The sequence below is a fragment of the Nelumbo lutea genome, chromosome 4, assembly GCF_056320005.1.
Source record: "Nelumbo lutea isolate HS-2025 chromosome 4, American lotus-T2T, whole genome shotgun sequence".
NCBI classification, from domain to species: Eukaryota; Viridiplantae; Streptophyta; class Magnoliopsida; order Proteales; family Nelumbonaceae; genus Nelumbo; species Nelumbo lutea.
This window is the reverse complement of record NC_142687.1, coordinates 8,924,175-8,938,537: the sequence shown is the minus strand read 5'-3', so window position 1 is coordinate 8,938,537 and position 14,363 is coordinate 8,924,175. Positions and strand designations below refer to the sequence as shown.

General features: G+C 40.5%; 1 protein-coding gene across 1 annotated transcript in view; it reads left to right on the top strand.

The window, feature by feature from the left end:
- Window positions 1-5,014: 5,014 nt before the first annotated feature.
- The window catches only part of LOC148853775 (Nucleotide-diphospho-sugar transferase family protein), a 36,837-nt gene continuing 27,488 nt past the window's right edge, over window positions 5,015-14,363 (top strand). Inside the window, exons 1-2 of the mRNA XM_088983464.1 lie at window positions 5,015-5,681; window positions 7,198-7,246. Of these exons, the coding sequence (XP_088839590.1) occupies window positions 5,280-5,681; window positions 7,198-7,246 (451 nt within the window). The 5' untranslated portion in view covers window positions 5,015-5,279. The remainder of the gene's footprint in view (window positions 5,682-7,197; window positions 7,247-14,363) is intronic.

Sequence of the window (14,363 nt, the reverse complement as noted above, 5' to 3'; positions counted from 1 at the left end):
CAATGGGGTAGCTCGATCAGCTTAGGCATGGGGTTGGAGAGGTGTAGGGACATGCTTGGGCCAGACCCACATGAAAAGCCTCTCCTTCATGTGCATTGAGTAGTGCTGGTCCATGCACTATCCCCATGAGCATGTTGATGCCCATGAAAGACCCTGGTAACCATGCTAGGCATTAACTAGGGCCGTCTCACAATGGATGTTGGTTTAGGAGTGCTAGGGTTAGGCACCCAAGGAGATCAACCACCCCTCCTTAAAGAGTACGTTAAGCTTTTGGAAATCTATCAATAGGAAACATTACTTCTCTGAAAAATCATACTGACAACATTTATGATAATGCCACTCAACATAAGCCCACAAAGCATAGGTAAGACTAAGCTTATGTCAGACCATGACAGGCTCCCCCACTCAGTATGTTGTCATCCTAACAATGACTCCTTTGTGAATGGGTGTCTGTGTTCCACGCCATCCACATGTGCTCCGGGTTAGGGTTGTCTAGTCAACCTAGGTCTCACCTATGTTGATGTCCATTTATGGGGACAAAACCATTTCACCATGCTGGTCTGCTTGGACTTCACCTGTTGGGTTGGGGTTACTCAAACCACACAATGACTGTGTATGTGTCCTTTGTGTATGTGTGTACAGCCCCCGAAGATGTTATGTGTGTGTGTTTCCTAGAGGTCTGCCTTGTGTTCTCTTTACCTCAAGGCTCGATCGTCTTCTTGGTAGCTTTTTGGTGGTGCTACCAAATATGATGTGATAGGTTTTCTCCTGCTATTGACGTAGTGTCCTGGGAACCCTTTCATTGTATTGCCCTATGGACTTCACCTCGTTATGTTCGAATTACTCAAACTTAGTCATGACTTATGCTATTTTGGCCCTCGAAACTATACTTTACCTCCTTGTGTTCGGGCTACATCTTCACTCCGAGGGGGTCCCAATATGTTTTGCCTCAAGGATCCGACTGCTTTTATGTGCGAGTGGTGGAAACTTTTACCCATGATGTTGCCTAAAATGCATTCGCCTATGTGATGTGTGTTAATGTTGCGAATGTTCTACATTGATGTGTGTTGAGCATGTCCTCCAATGCAATACCGGTGTTATGCCACCATACTCCAACGACAAGTGTACCCACATTCCTAACATTCCAATATTGTGGTTTCAACAAAGGACCCTTGCTGATGCAAAATTATCACTTTAGTGATATTCCTTGACTAACCATCAACACCAACCAATTTCGGATTGTCGTCCCCACCTTAGTAGTGAATTTGACAAGTTACAAAACAATGGCTCATCCGTCATGAAACCAAGATATAGGCTCATCCGTCACTAAAATGAACAACGACTGATGTCCATGAGGAAGCATGACACTCCCCACTCAAACCACTACAATATGCCTCCCATGAGACGACCCATGTGTTTGCCCCCGCATGAGCACTGCTTCGGGGCCATTGGAATGGGGACACGATGATTAGCCTCTTGTTAGGTCTGGTGCGTGATGCTTGCTTGAACCTGAGTGGGAGTGCCAAGGGACTACACCCCATGATGTGACTGCTTGTCAAGAAGACCACTTTCAATTGGCTTTGTTGTTTGCTCTGATACCAGCTACGACAGTAGTTGGCTTATCTGCTATGATACCAATTATCACGAGGTAGATTTGTAGTGGAAGAAAGTTGTGCAGCTATGACAAGTTTGATGTGTTTAAGGGCCATGTGTCGACCCGATGATGGCTCCATCAAGGTCAGTGGCACTGAATCATGACCTTGTAGCTCATGGTCGGGGCTATCTGTGGCTCTTATCAATCCATGGGAGGCCCCTCTTACGTACCAAAGGGGGATTGCCATGATGAGAGGCACATGTGCCAATGAGGATAGACAATTGCTGGCTCTGAGCACACCCATGCGCTATGGGCAATAGGGTAGCTCGATTAGTTTAGGCATGGGGTTGACGAGATGTAGGGACATGCTTGGGCCAAATTTGCATGGAAAGCCTCCCCTTCATGTGGGCTGCGTAGTGCCAATCCATGCATTACCCCCATGAGTATGTGTGTGCCCATGAGGAATCTTGGCCATGCTATCCATTAACTAAGGCCCCCCCATAAGGGATGTTGGTTTAAGAGTGCCAAGGTTAGGCACCCAGTGAGGTTGACCACCCCTCCTCAAAGAGTACGTTGAGCTTTTGAAGATCTGCTAATAGGAAACATCACTTCTTCGAAAAATCATATTGATGATATTTATGATAGTGCAATTCAACATAAGCCCATAAAGCATAAGTAAGACTAAGTCAATGTCAGACTGTAACACCCTAGATTGTGCTTAATACCACATGATTTATTGCCTCTTTTATGATACCAACTGATTGGCGTTGGAATTTACCATCATAAGTCACAGAACACAGAATTGAGAATTTACTATAATTTTAACTCAAAATCAATGCCTAGACTAGGCTGCTATAGAAAAGAGATCACTCTTGGCCTAGATTGTGCTTAATACCACATGATTTATTGCCTCTTTTATGATACCAACTGATTGGCGTTGGAATTTACCATCATAAGTCACAGAACACAGAATTGAGAATTTACTATAATTTTAACTCAAAATCAATGCCTAGACTATGCTGCTATAGAAAAGATATCACTCTTGGCCATTGTTGTTCTAACTATTTAATATGGTTGCAATAGGCCACTACCAACGCCACTACCAACACCACTTGTCAAGTTTTGAATTGAACACTGTTAAATAAAAAATATTGGATGTAGTGTGTATAGTGTAAAAGTGATGTCCATGACGTTATATGCGAGTTCACATCAGCCCCCACAAGGGGTTGCCCCACAATGTCCCACAACACATTCTAGTATTGTATTGGAAACATATACAGATGATAAATACAAGAAATAATGAAACATCATCGGAAGATATTCCTAATACATGGCTGGGATGTGCTGTGGGACGTTATGAGACACCCCTTGTGGGGGGTTGATGTGATCTCATTATATGCATATAGGTGGGTTCAAATTAGTTGGACTTTAAGTCTGTTTAACCGAGAATATAAGCCATGCAATCAGTCCAATATATCACTTTGTGTGTGGGTTGCATGGGGTGTGTTATTATTGGTTAAACAGCCCCGAACACAAATATCCAATGCAATTAACCTAGATTCCATATAGATAGCTGGTTTGGGTACTAACCAAGTTGAAACAAGCAAAACTGATGAGAATGAAAATCAAGGGGAAATTAGAGGGCTTTCTTTATTATATTATATTTTTAATTAAACATAAATGGTCTTATTACCAATCAAATTGTTTGATTGATTCATGAAAAAGGAATTTAGATCTTCTCCCAACAAAACTGTCCCAACACATTTCCAACATGATGTTGTTCCTAGGTCTCATTTTTTTTTTCGGGGGGCGGGGGTGTGGTTGAGGAGATATGGATAGTTTTGAGCACATCCATGTTTTAATGAATAAAATGACAGCAAAACCCTGATTCTAATTACAGAAACTTGTCAAACTGGTTGAATTCGACTCTAGTCCAACTTGCGTTGGTATACTAGTCCACGTTGGTATATTAGTCCAACTTGTTAACATTTGATTGGATTAGGAACAACTAGCTGTTTGACCTGTTTAAGCCAATTTTTAAAATATTGATTTTATTTGTTAATTGAAGTAAATATTTAGTTTGAAAAGCAAATTACTTGATTGTTAACTTAAAAATTAACTATCTTTTAAAAAAAGCAGATTATTTGGCTTAATAATATAATTAATCACTGAATATCTCTATTTTAATATAATTATTTTTTATCAATGATCATAATTTAATGTAAATATATTTAGTGTATTTAGAATTATAGTTAAATTGAAATAGATATAAATTAGGTTAATGAATTCAATGGAGTAAGAGAGAAGAGAGAATTAGTGCCACGAGTTACTGAAGGAGGAAGTGAGTGAGAGAGTGAGAGAGTTAATGGTGAGCATATTTGTTAATGGGTTGGAGTGGCCCGGGTTTTGGGCTGGGCTTGCCTCTTTATAAGTAAAAAGGACCAACCCCAAGCTCGATCCTGACCCTATTACACATATAGACAGATTGTTTTCAAGATTTGAACTTTAACCACATGTTGCAAAGGAGTAATCCAATCGTTACACCAGAGCCCACCATCTCCTTGGCCATATATACATACTTACATATTTTGGGTAGGGGTGCTTATCAAAAATTGAAAAACATAATGGAATTGGCAAAACTGAAACAAAAGTGAGGTTAATTGAACGGACCAGGACCAATGTATGTATGTATATATGTATGTAAGTATGTATATATATTATATATATGTATGTTATATATTTTTTATACACACATATATATATATATATTATCTATATATTGTAAATAAATTACATACATTATATATTTATAATATATACTATATTATTTATATTTATAATATAATATATTATGTGTATTTATAATATATAAAAATATATTATAATTGACAAAATCCAATTAATTTCGATTCACAATTTTTCAAAAAACTGATAATACCGATTTGATTTAAAAAATAAGCCCATGCTGATTAATCGAACCACAATCACCCCTAATTTTATTCAATTTAAAAACATACCTAATTAATCGAACCATAAACACCCCTAATTTTGGAGAGAAGCTTAGATTAGACCAAGATTAACCATACACTAGTTGAAAGCTCAACAACATTGGGCCTACGTAACCAAAATGCAGTTTCCACGGCCCCGGTTAGCTCAACCAAATGACCAATCAATTATAATATACTAAATTTGTAGGGGAATTTGAAAATAAATCTGAATGTGTAGGCATTAAATAATCCATATGTGTATTTTGCCTTTGGTTGTGAGTCAGATTATTATAAAATCAAGTCTAAATAGGCAAATACCATATCTTTAATACTTGCACCTGCACTTTTACTAATAAACGAGAAATAAATAAATAGTTAAAATGAAAAAAGAGGTTTCTGTAACCTTATAGGTATTGACCATTGGCTATGTTTAGGGGAGAAAATGAATTTTGCCCTAAAAAGAGTAAAAAACAAATCCCTCCTGCCTCCTGGCCTCCTCCCCTGTCTGTTCTGTACACTGTAATCTGTATTGGCTCTCTCCCTATTTCTCCCCTCCCACCCAAATCCCCTCTACCCTCCCTAATTCGTCTATTTGTTCCCGCTTCTCTACTCCAAATCATATCCACCATCCTTCCAAATTCCCGTTAGAAGATCAAAAGCTCCCCCTTACTTGCGAAGAGAAACAGGAGATATTACAAATGGATGCTCTTCAACAACCTCACAGATTCATGAGACCAGCAATGGCGGGAGCAGCTCCACCACTGCCACCACAACCACCAATTGCAGATTCTCAACTGAGACCACCACCACCTCAGGGGCCCTGGTACTCCGGCCAGTTTCAGTATCAACCTTCGCAAACTCCTCCGCTGCACCCTCATCAGCAACATCAACAACAGGTGCCGCAGTGGCCCCTTCATTCCGATCATCAGCAAATTTATCCTACGCCTCACCACAATTCCGTTCCGCCGTTTCCCGGGCACCCTCACCACAACCAGTACCCTACCCCTTCTCGACCACCGCACGTGCCTCCTCCCCCTCCTCTTCACCACCATCCCCAACCTTCTCCTCGGTTTCCTGAAGCTTATGTTCAGTCCAATCAGGTAGACAATTCACACACACCCTTTTTATTCTGCTACGAATCAGGGTTAGCAGTTTTCCGTTAAGCCGGCCTTTTAGTTACTAGACTATCTTTGTTCGTTTCTCTGAATATTGTTATCTGGCTCATGGAAAGTGAAAGAATGGAGTGCCAAAGTGCATGCGTACTTCCAGTGTTGTGTTGTTTGACGCATTTTATTTACTTGGTTGGGGGCGCGAGGCGTTCCCTGTGATTTCCCTTATTTGTTTACGTGAGTTGAGGAACGTTGGGCTCTCTGTTACGATTAGTGGCGGGGCAATTAGTTTTTCCTGCTGTCCTTTTTATTGCTAAGATGCAATAGAAAAGATTATGGTTCTTTAACCACCTCTTGACGAACTGTTGGATTTAGAATTTTATACTTTCTTCTTCCTCCCTCCTCTATTGATGCTTTAATGTTATCATGTCTTGCTAACTTGTTCCAAACTTGTTACTGTTAAATTTCATTCATGAAGGGTATGAAACGTCCTGTGATGGCTTAAACGTCCCTTTCTGGCCTCAGTTCATCACTTCCTCGAAATTTTGACTGCGAATAGGACTGACTTGATAGATCACTTTCTCATGCTTAAGGCATTAGTAGAAAAGATAAGAACTCAAAAAGCTGATAAATTGTGATTTATGGGGAAACTGGATCAAACTTGAATTAGAAGCTCACTTTCCATAATATAAATCATGCAAAACTCTGAGGACTTTCTTTTTGCCTGCTTTGTAGAAGATGTTTTGTCCCATGAAAATTATGGCATTCTATGCAAAGAGACAGATAATCTCTGGATAATTATAAATCAATTATTTTTTTTTCTGGCCATTAGGGGTCCATCAAGCATGTAATCAACATAGATAAGTTGCATTTAACTTGAAGAGGGCCAAGCGAAAAGAAGCCCAAAAATTTAAATCCCTGATAAGGCACTTGTACTTGGTTGCCTCTTTTTCTGATTTGCAATTTGAAGGTTGGGATTGTTTCATTCTGCTCAAATCACCTTCTGTTAATTTTATTTTCTTTAAGGTTCATAATGAATGTGTAGTAATGGTGTTAAATCAAGTTCTTTATTTCCTTTGTTGTATCCATAAAGTTATATGCATAATCAAATTTTCTTGATAAGTTATATACATAATCAATTTCATTAGGCATCATTATATTTTTCTGAGTGGCCCATATCCGCTCACTTCTTTGGTACAAGCATCAGTAATACTATGATTTTATATATTTCATATTCTTCTGAAAGTCTCCTCATGTCTGCAAGTCATTTAGATACACAAATATTAAAATTTATGTAAAATCTCATTCGATTTTCTGGAGCGTGGATTACATATCTCTCATATGTTACCCCATATTCCTTTTCTTGTCTTGGAAGGCTTCCTCTAAGTAGTGATTTTGGGTTCTTTTTTATTGGATTACTATATCACAAAGTTGATGCAGAATGAGGTTTATTAATTTTATTCTTTCATGTATTTACATATTTTCTTCTATTCGTAAATGCTTGTAGACATGGGGAAATCCAAATTGGCCTCATTATCAAGGTCGGGAATATCCAGGTTAGTAATAATTTGTGTCTTTTTCTGTGCTTTGCTTTACTTATGCTAATGTTTTCCCCATTTCCATGCCTTGTACTGATCACCAGTTAATTAGCATTTACTTTCAGTCCATCTTCACCTATCAAATTCTTAATGCATGTTTTGTTATCAAAGGAATAACTTTTATGCATAGATAGTTCTTTTGTTCTTTATGTACAGCGCGAGGGGAAGAAATTAGGTGATTTTTGCTGTTATTATAATACCTGGAGTTCCTTAACTGAAGGCAAATTACCTGTAATATCTGACTAAGGTGCTTTTGCTTGAAGGCTCAGCTCATGATCCTACTTGCTGGAGCCCGGAGATCGTCCTTTTCCCTTGTCTTCTCTTTGTCAAATAGGTGGAAACACTGACTATAGTTAGGGCTTAGGAGGAAGAAGGGAAGGCTTTCATTTGACCATGGGACTAGAATAATGACATGCTTGTTATTGGGTGGCATAGCTTGGCATTTATCGATTGTAATTCCAGTAGAAGATCAAGACTGTAATCAGTCCTGAATCCTAAAAGGTTTTAGGTTTGCAAAACAGAAGAGAAAGCGAGAGAAAGGAGAGAGAATAGAAGAGAAACAAGAGAACACAAGTTGTTGAAAGGAGGGACAGATTCTTACTAATTTGCCACCGCCACTCTCTTAATATTTATAGGTTATGTTTAGTACATAATGGAAATGACACATCTGCCCTTGGTACTTACATAATAAATAAAGTAAATAAAAACTGAAATAAATAACAACTGAATTAACAAACTGGCTCAAACTGACACTACTATAACTGAAACAAATAACTACACTGCTGTCCTACGAACACAGTGGGGACCATTGCAGTGAGACCCACATCAGTGTTCTCTACACTCCCCCTCAAGTTGGGAGTAGATATCTATCATGCCCAACTTGGATAGGTCTGCCTCTAACTTCTTCCTTGGTACAACCTTGGTGAGGATATCCGCGAGTTGCATATTAGATGTGATGTACGAAAGACACACTTCTTGTGATGTGACCCTTTCTCGCACAAAGTGTCGATCAACTTCGATATGTTTAGTTCTGTCATGCTGCACTGGGTTGTGGGCTATATTAATAACTGTCTGGTTATCACAATACAACATTAAGGGCTTTTCATAGTCAATACCCAACTCTTCAAGTAGTGACCTCAGCCATAAGATTTCAGCTACTCCATTAGCCATTGACCTGTATTCCGCTTCAGCACTGGAGCAGGAAACAACATTCTGCTTCTTATTCCTCCAAGAGACAATGTTACCTCCCACCAGGGCACAATATCCAGAGGTAGACCTTCTGTCATCAACACTTCCAGCCCAATCGACATCTGTATAGACTTCCACCCTCATGTGACTATTGTTCTTGAGCAATATACCTCTACCCGGGCATCTCTTCAAGTATGCTAATATTCTCTCTGCCGCAAGAAGATGAGAAGTTCTAGGGGAGTGCATGTACTGGCTAACAACACTAACTGCATAGCTGATATCTGGCCAAGTGAGGCAGAGATATAAAAGCTTTCCAACCAACCGTTGGAACATAACTTTGTCTTCAAGAGGCTCCCCACCCTTTGCACTAATCTTGTGATTTTGTTCGATGAGTGTATCGGCCGGCTTAACACCAAACTTTCCAGTTTTCGTCAACAAATCTAGAACATATTTTCTCTGAGAGATAAAAATCCCCTGCTTGGATCTAGCAACCTCAATACCCAAAAAGTACCATAGTGCACCAAGATCTTTCACCTCAAACTCTTGATGAAGGAGCTGTTTGAGGGATTCAATCTCATGACTGTCATTTTCTGTCACCACAATATCATCAACATATACTGTTAGTAGTGTCAGAGAGGACTCCCCCCTCTTGATGAATAGTGTATGATCTGACTGGGCCTGTACATAACCAAACCTTCCAAGGGCTAATCTGAACCTATCAAACCAGGCTCTAGGTGACTGTTTCAGACCATACAATGCCTTGTTCAGTCAGCAAACCTTTTACCTGTCTCTGTATCATAGAATCCAGGAGGCAACTGCATGTAAACCTCTTCTTGTAAGTCTCCATTCAGAAAAGGCATTTTTAACATCCATCTGAAACAGGGGCCAAGAATGATTTGCTGCAAGGGATAACAAAACTTGAATGGTGGTCATCTTGGCTACTGGGGCAAAGGTCTCCAAGAAGTCTATACCATAAGTCTGAGTGAACCCCTTTGCAACCAGCCGGTCTTTGTACTTTTCAATAGAGCCATCAGCATTATGCTTTACCTTTTGGTGGGTCAACCAGTGCCCAAGTATTATTCTTCAACAGGGCATCCATTTCGACTTGCATTGCATCTTTCCATTCTGGAACTGATAAGGCTTCTTGCACTGTTCTTGGAATAGGGACATCGGCAATGAAAGTGAGATAGGACAGGTAAGATGGTGATAGACGATCATAGGATAAGAACTGTGAGATGCTGTGAACTGTAGAAGCGGTGCAATGTCGTTTCCCTTTGCAAATGGCAATAGGGAGATCAAGGTCATCCACAGGAGGGGAAGTGGCAACAGTGAGAGGTATCTCAGTAGGCTCTGGATCTGGAGGCGCAGAAGGAACTGGAGCTGGCCGGGACTATCGAAGACTAGGATCAACCTACCTGCATCGCCTGTGATAGACTATCAACTTCGGCTCCCTCTGACCACCCTCACCACTACAACCTTCATTACCCAGTGTAATAGGTAAAGGAACAGTCCCACTCCTACCAGCCCCACTTCCACTTTCACTGCTCTCCCCCCGAGGAAGGAAACTCAAAACAACCCCACTCTCATTGCTCTCCCCCTGAGGAGAAACCCTAGGATAATAGGGTGTCTCCTCAAAGAAGGTGACATTCATGGAGACAAACCGTTTCCCTGAAGCCAGATCATAGCAGCAATAACCCTTTTGAGTTTGTGCATAACCAAGGAAAATGCATTTGGAGGCCTTAGGTTCAAATTTGGAATGATGAGGCCCGAGAAGCTGAACGAAGCAGGTACAACCAAAGGTTTTAAGGGGAACAATGAACAACTCCTCGTCTGGGTATAGAAGGGAAAAGGGGGTTCTCATATCAAGGACCCGGGAAGGAGCTTGATTAATGAGATAAACTGCCGTGAGGATAGCATCACCCCAGAAGCGAATAGGTACATTGGAGGTAAACATAATGCTTCTTGCCACCTCCAAGATATGCCTATTCTTCCTTTCGGCAACGCCGTTCTGTTGTGGTGTATAAGGGCAAGTGCTCTGGTGAATAACTCCATGGCTAAGAAGGTAGGAGGTCAATTGTTGAGCAAAGTATTCCTTTGCATTATCAGATCTAAGGACTTTGATTTTGGTCCCAAACTGAGTGAGAACCATCTGATGGAAGTTTTGGGTCAGAGCATGAACCTCATCCCGAGAACGCATAAGATAGACCCAAGAAAACCGGGTATGGTCATCAACAAACAGTAGAAAATATCTGTACCCACCCATAGAAGAGATATGATATGACCCCCAAACATCAGTATGCACAATATCAAAAGAGGAATTACTCCTTTTATTATTTAAAGAATAAGGGGTTCTACAATGTTTGGCAAACTCACAACTCTCACACCTCAACTTTGATAATTCAACAGACTCAAATAAAGCAGGAAATAGACTTTTCAAAGACTTAAAAGACAAATGACCTAATTGATTATGCCAAAGCATAACCAAACTCACAGACTGGGAAACAAAAGACTTCTTATCCACTGACTCCTCCCGACGAGAACTCTCTCCAAGCAGATAGATTCCGTTCGTCTCACGGCCAGTCCCAATCACCTTCCTCGTCTCCAAATCCTGAAAAACACATCGGTCAGGGAAAAAGGTTATTGAACAGTTCATGTGTTTGGTAATACGACTAACTGAAAGCAGGTTAGTATCAAGCTTAGGAACATGTAAGACAGAAGATAAAGAGATAGTATCCGATAGCTTGATGTCCCCCTTGCTCGAAATGGGAACAAGCGAGCCATCAACAATGGATACTCTATCTCGGCCAGAGGACAAGTGATAAGAAGTGAACAAAGATGGCAAGCTAGTCATATGGTCAGATGCACCTGGATCTATTACCTAGCAGTGATCAGTATTACTTGGAGCTGAAGCATGGTAAGCTGAGGCTCGAGTACCTGAATGTGCAAATGCAGATGTGGCAGGAGCTGATGGTGACTGAGATGGCTGAGTTGAACTCCCAACTTCCTTTTCCAACTGTATGATGGCAGCCCAAACAACAGCTAAAGTCTCCAGGGATGTGCCTGATGAGGGTGTTGAATTAGTGTTCACTGCCATATGAGCATTACCCTTCTTATTTCTTAGTTTTGCTGGGACCAAGTGAGGATGTAGCTTCCAACAAGTATCTTTTGTGTGCTTGGGTTTCTTGCAATGTTCACATACCATATCCCGTTTATCTTCATTCTTCCGGTCCCTTTCTGAGTCACCCCTGGCTTGGGTTTAATAGCTGTCAAGGCTGGGAAAGAGGGCTGAGGCTGCATCATGACTTTCCTCATGGTCTCTTCACCATGCACCAGGGAATATGCTTGAGAAAGAGTCACACTATCTGTTGTCGCACAATGTCATATTCTGAATTCAAACCAGCCAAAAACTCAAATACCCTATTCGTCTTGACTTGCTTTATGTGAGTGTGCATCTTTGGGACTCTCCCACTCAAGGGTCTCTAGATGGTCAATCTCATGCCCCAAGGATTTCAAAGTAGAGAAGTAGATAGAAACTGGCTTCTCTCCTTGTTTAAGGCTGTTCACCTCACACTTCAGTTCATAGGCTCTGGCAACATTAAGGGGTTGGGAATAGGTTTCTTTCACAACATCCCATATCTCTTTGGCTGTCTTTGCTCATAAGTAATTTCGGATGATATGTGGCTGCATAGAATTACACAGCCATGCCATAACTAAATAGTTCTCTTGAACCCATTTGGTGTATGTTGGGTCCTTTTTGGAAGGTTCTTTCACATCTCCCAAGAGGTAACCCAGTTTTCCCCTTCCTCCAATAGCCATCATGGCTGATTGCGCCCACTCCAAATAATTTGACCCATCAAATCTCATAGTTGTAATCTGAAACCCGGTTTTAGATACACTACCATAACTGTGGTTTCCAAAACTACTTGCTCCTTGACCCTTAAACTCCATCTTTGATCAAGATTCAGTGGCTACAAACTGTTAGAGCAATTATACCAGAAAAAAGAGTCAAACAAGTAAGTTTGAAATCTGATCCGAAACCAACACAAATCTGATCTGATCTGAAGCCAACCCAAATTTGATCTGAAATCAATCGCCTATCATAGTATATGCAAGAAATCAACTCAAATCTGATCTGAAATCAATCGGCATGCACAGTACCAGGCAGCCTATCAATCTGAGATGCTATTTTCTGAAATCACTACTGTGGGGCCCACTGCTGCGAGAGCAAAAACTAGGGTTTCAGTTGTAGGTCTGAAGTAAGTCCTCAGCTGTACTCTCGAAGCAGTCCGCACAAGTGGGACTTGTCATAGGGCAATATGAAATCCTAACAACTAATCACCTTTGAAGAGGGGGGTTCGGCCCAACAGTCAAACCCTAGAAACAAACTTAAACACAGTTCGGCAAGCCAAACTCTAGAACAGACTTGAACACAGTTCGGCCCCTCTTTCTAGATAGGTCCAACCTATCTCGACTGATTGCAGTCTCTGAAACTTAGTAAAAAAAAACTTACTTATGTACTTGAGTTTACTGTCTTCTAGGGTTACCTGAACCCTAACCTTCGTTGCCTCTTCCTGATTACCAACTCTCTGCAAGCCGCGGCAAGTCTTCAACTGCTGCGAACCTCTCCTGGTAATCTCCAAGATTCAGCCACCGGAAAACTTCTTCAAAGCTTCCAGCCCTAGCTAGTCCTCATGTGGTCAGCCGGACTAGACACACATGAGAAGCCCTAGATAGGCTCTGATACCAAGTAGAAGATCAAGACTGTAATCAGTCTTGAATCCTAAAAGGTTTTAGGTTTGCAAAACAGAAGAGAAAGCGAGAGAAAGGAGAGAGAATAGAAGAGAAACAAGAGAACACAAGTTGTTGAAAGGAGGGAGAATAGATTAGGTTTGCAAATCCTAATCTGCCGCTGCCACTCTCTTAATATTTATAGGTTATGTTTAGTACATAATGGAAAGGACACATCTGCCCTTGGTACTTACATAATAAATAAAGTAAATAAAAACTGAAATAAATAACAACTGAATTAACAAACTGGCTCAAACTGACACTACTATAACTGAAACAAATAACTACACTGCTGTCCTACGAACACAGTGGGGACCACTGCAGTGGGGCCTACATCAGTGTTCTCTACAATTCCATATCATTATCTCATCTGCACCAGACTGATAATAAATTGCATTATCTGCAAATGTGTTGTGTAGTAAATGCTAGAAAGGTTACCAAGAGTTGAAGTAGAAAGCACTAGCAGTTGGATTTAAAATCAATTTAATGGTGAGAGTAAAGAACCTTCAGGGTATTCAAGGTCTTCAGCTCAGTGTGCAAATATGTGGATGGGAGTCCTGTATCCCATCATTCGGACACATGGAACCCACAAACTATATAGTTGTGCTGCCCATGATGTTGATCAATATGGCCTTCTTTATTGGAGTGTGTTTATAAAAAAGGAATAATTTGAGTATGTTCTTTGAATTTGAATTTCTTGTTCAACAAGAAAAATAGAAAGAGTTGTTCATGAGTTCAGAGTTAAGTTGCCCTAGTGGAGGTCATGGTTTCTAATATTTAATGTTCTTAGTGTTTTGAATTACCCCTTTGCATCTCTTTCCTAGGATTTATAACTTTCTTTGCATAAAAAACAAATCCATTTCTGATGTGGCAACCTTATTAATAGAGATATTTCTTGGAACCTGGGTTTGAGGGGAGGATTAATAGAAAGAGAAGAGATTGAGCCAGTGGGCCTTGTTCACAATTTTGATCTTGTTTTTCTTCTTCTGTTTTTTTTTTTTTTGGGGGGGGGTGTGTGATGATAGGGTGTGGCTTCCCTGCCTTAATGGTATTTTCCCTGTTACTTCTTCCTTTAAACTACTAGATCAATCTAATGCCG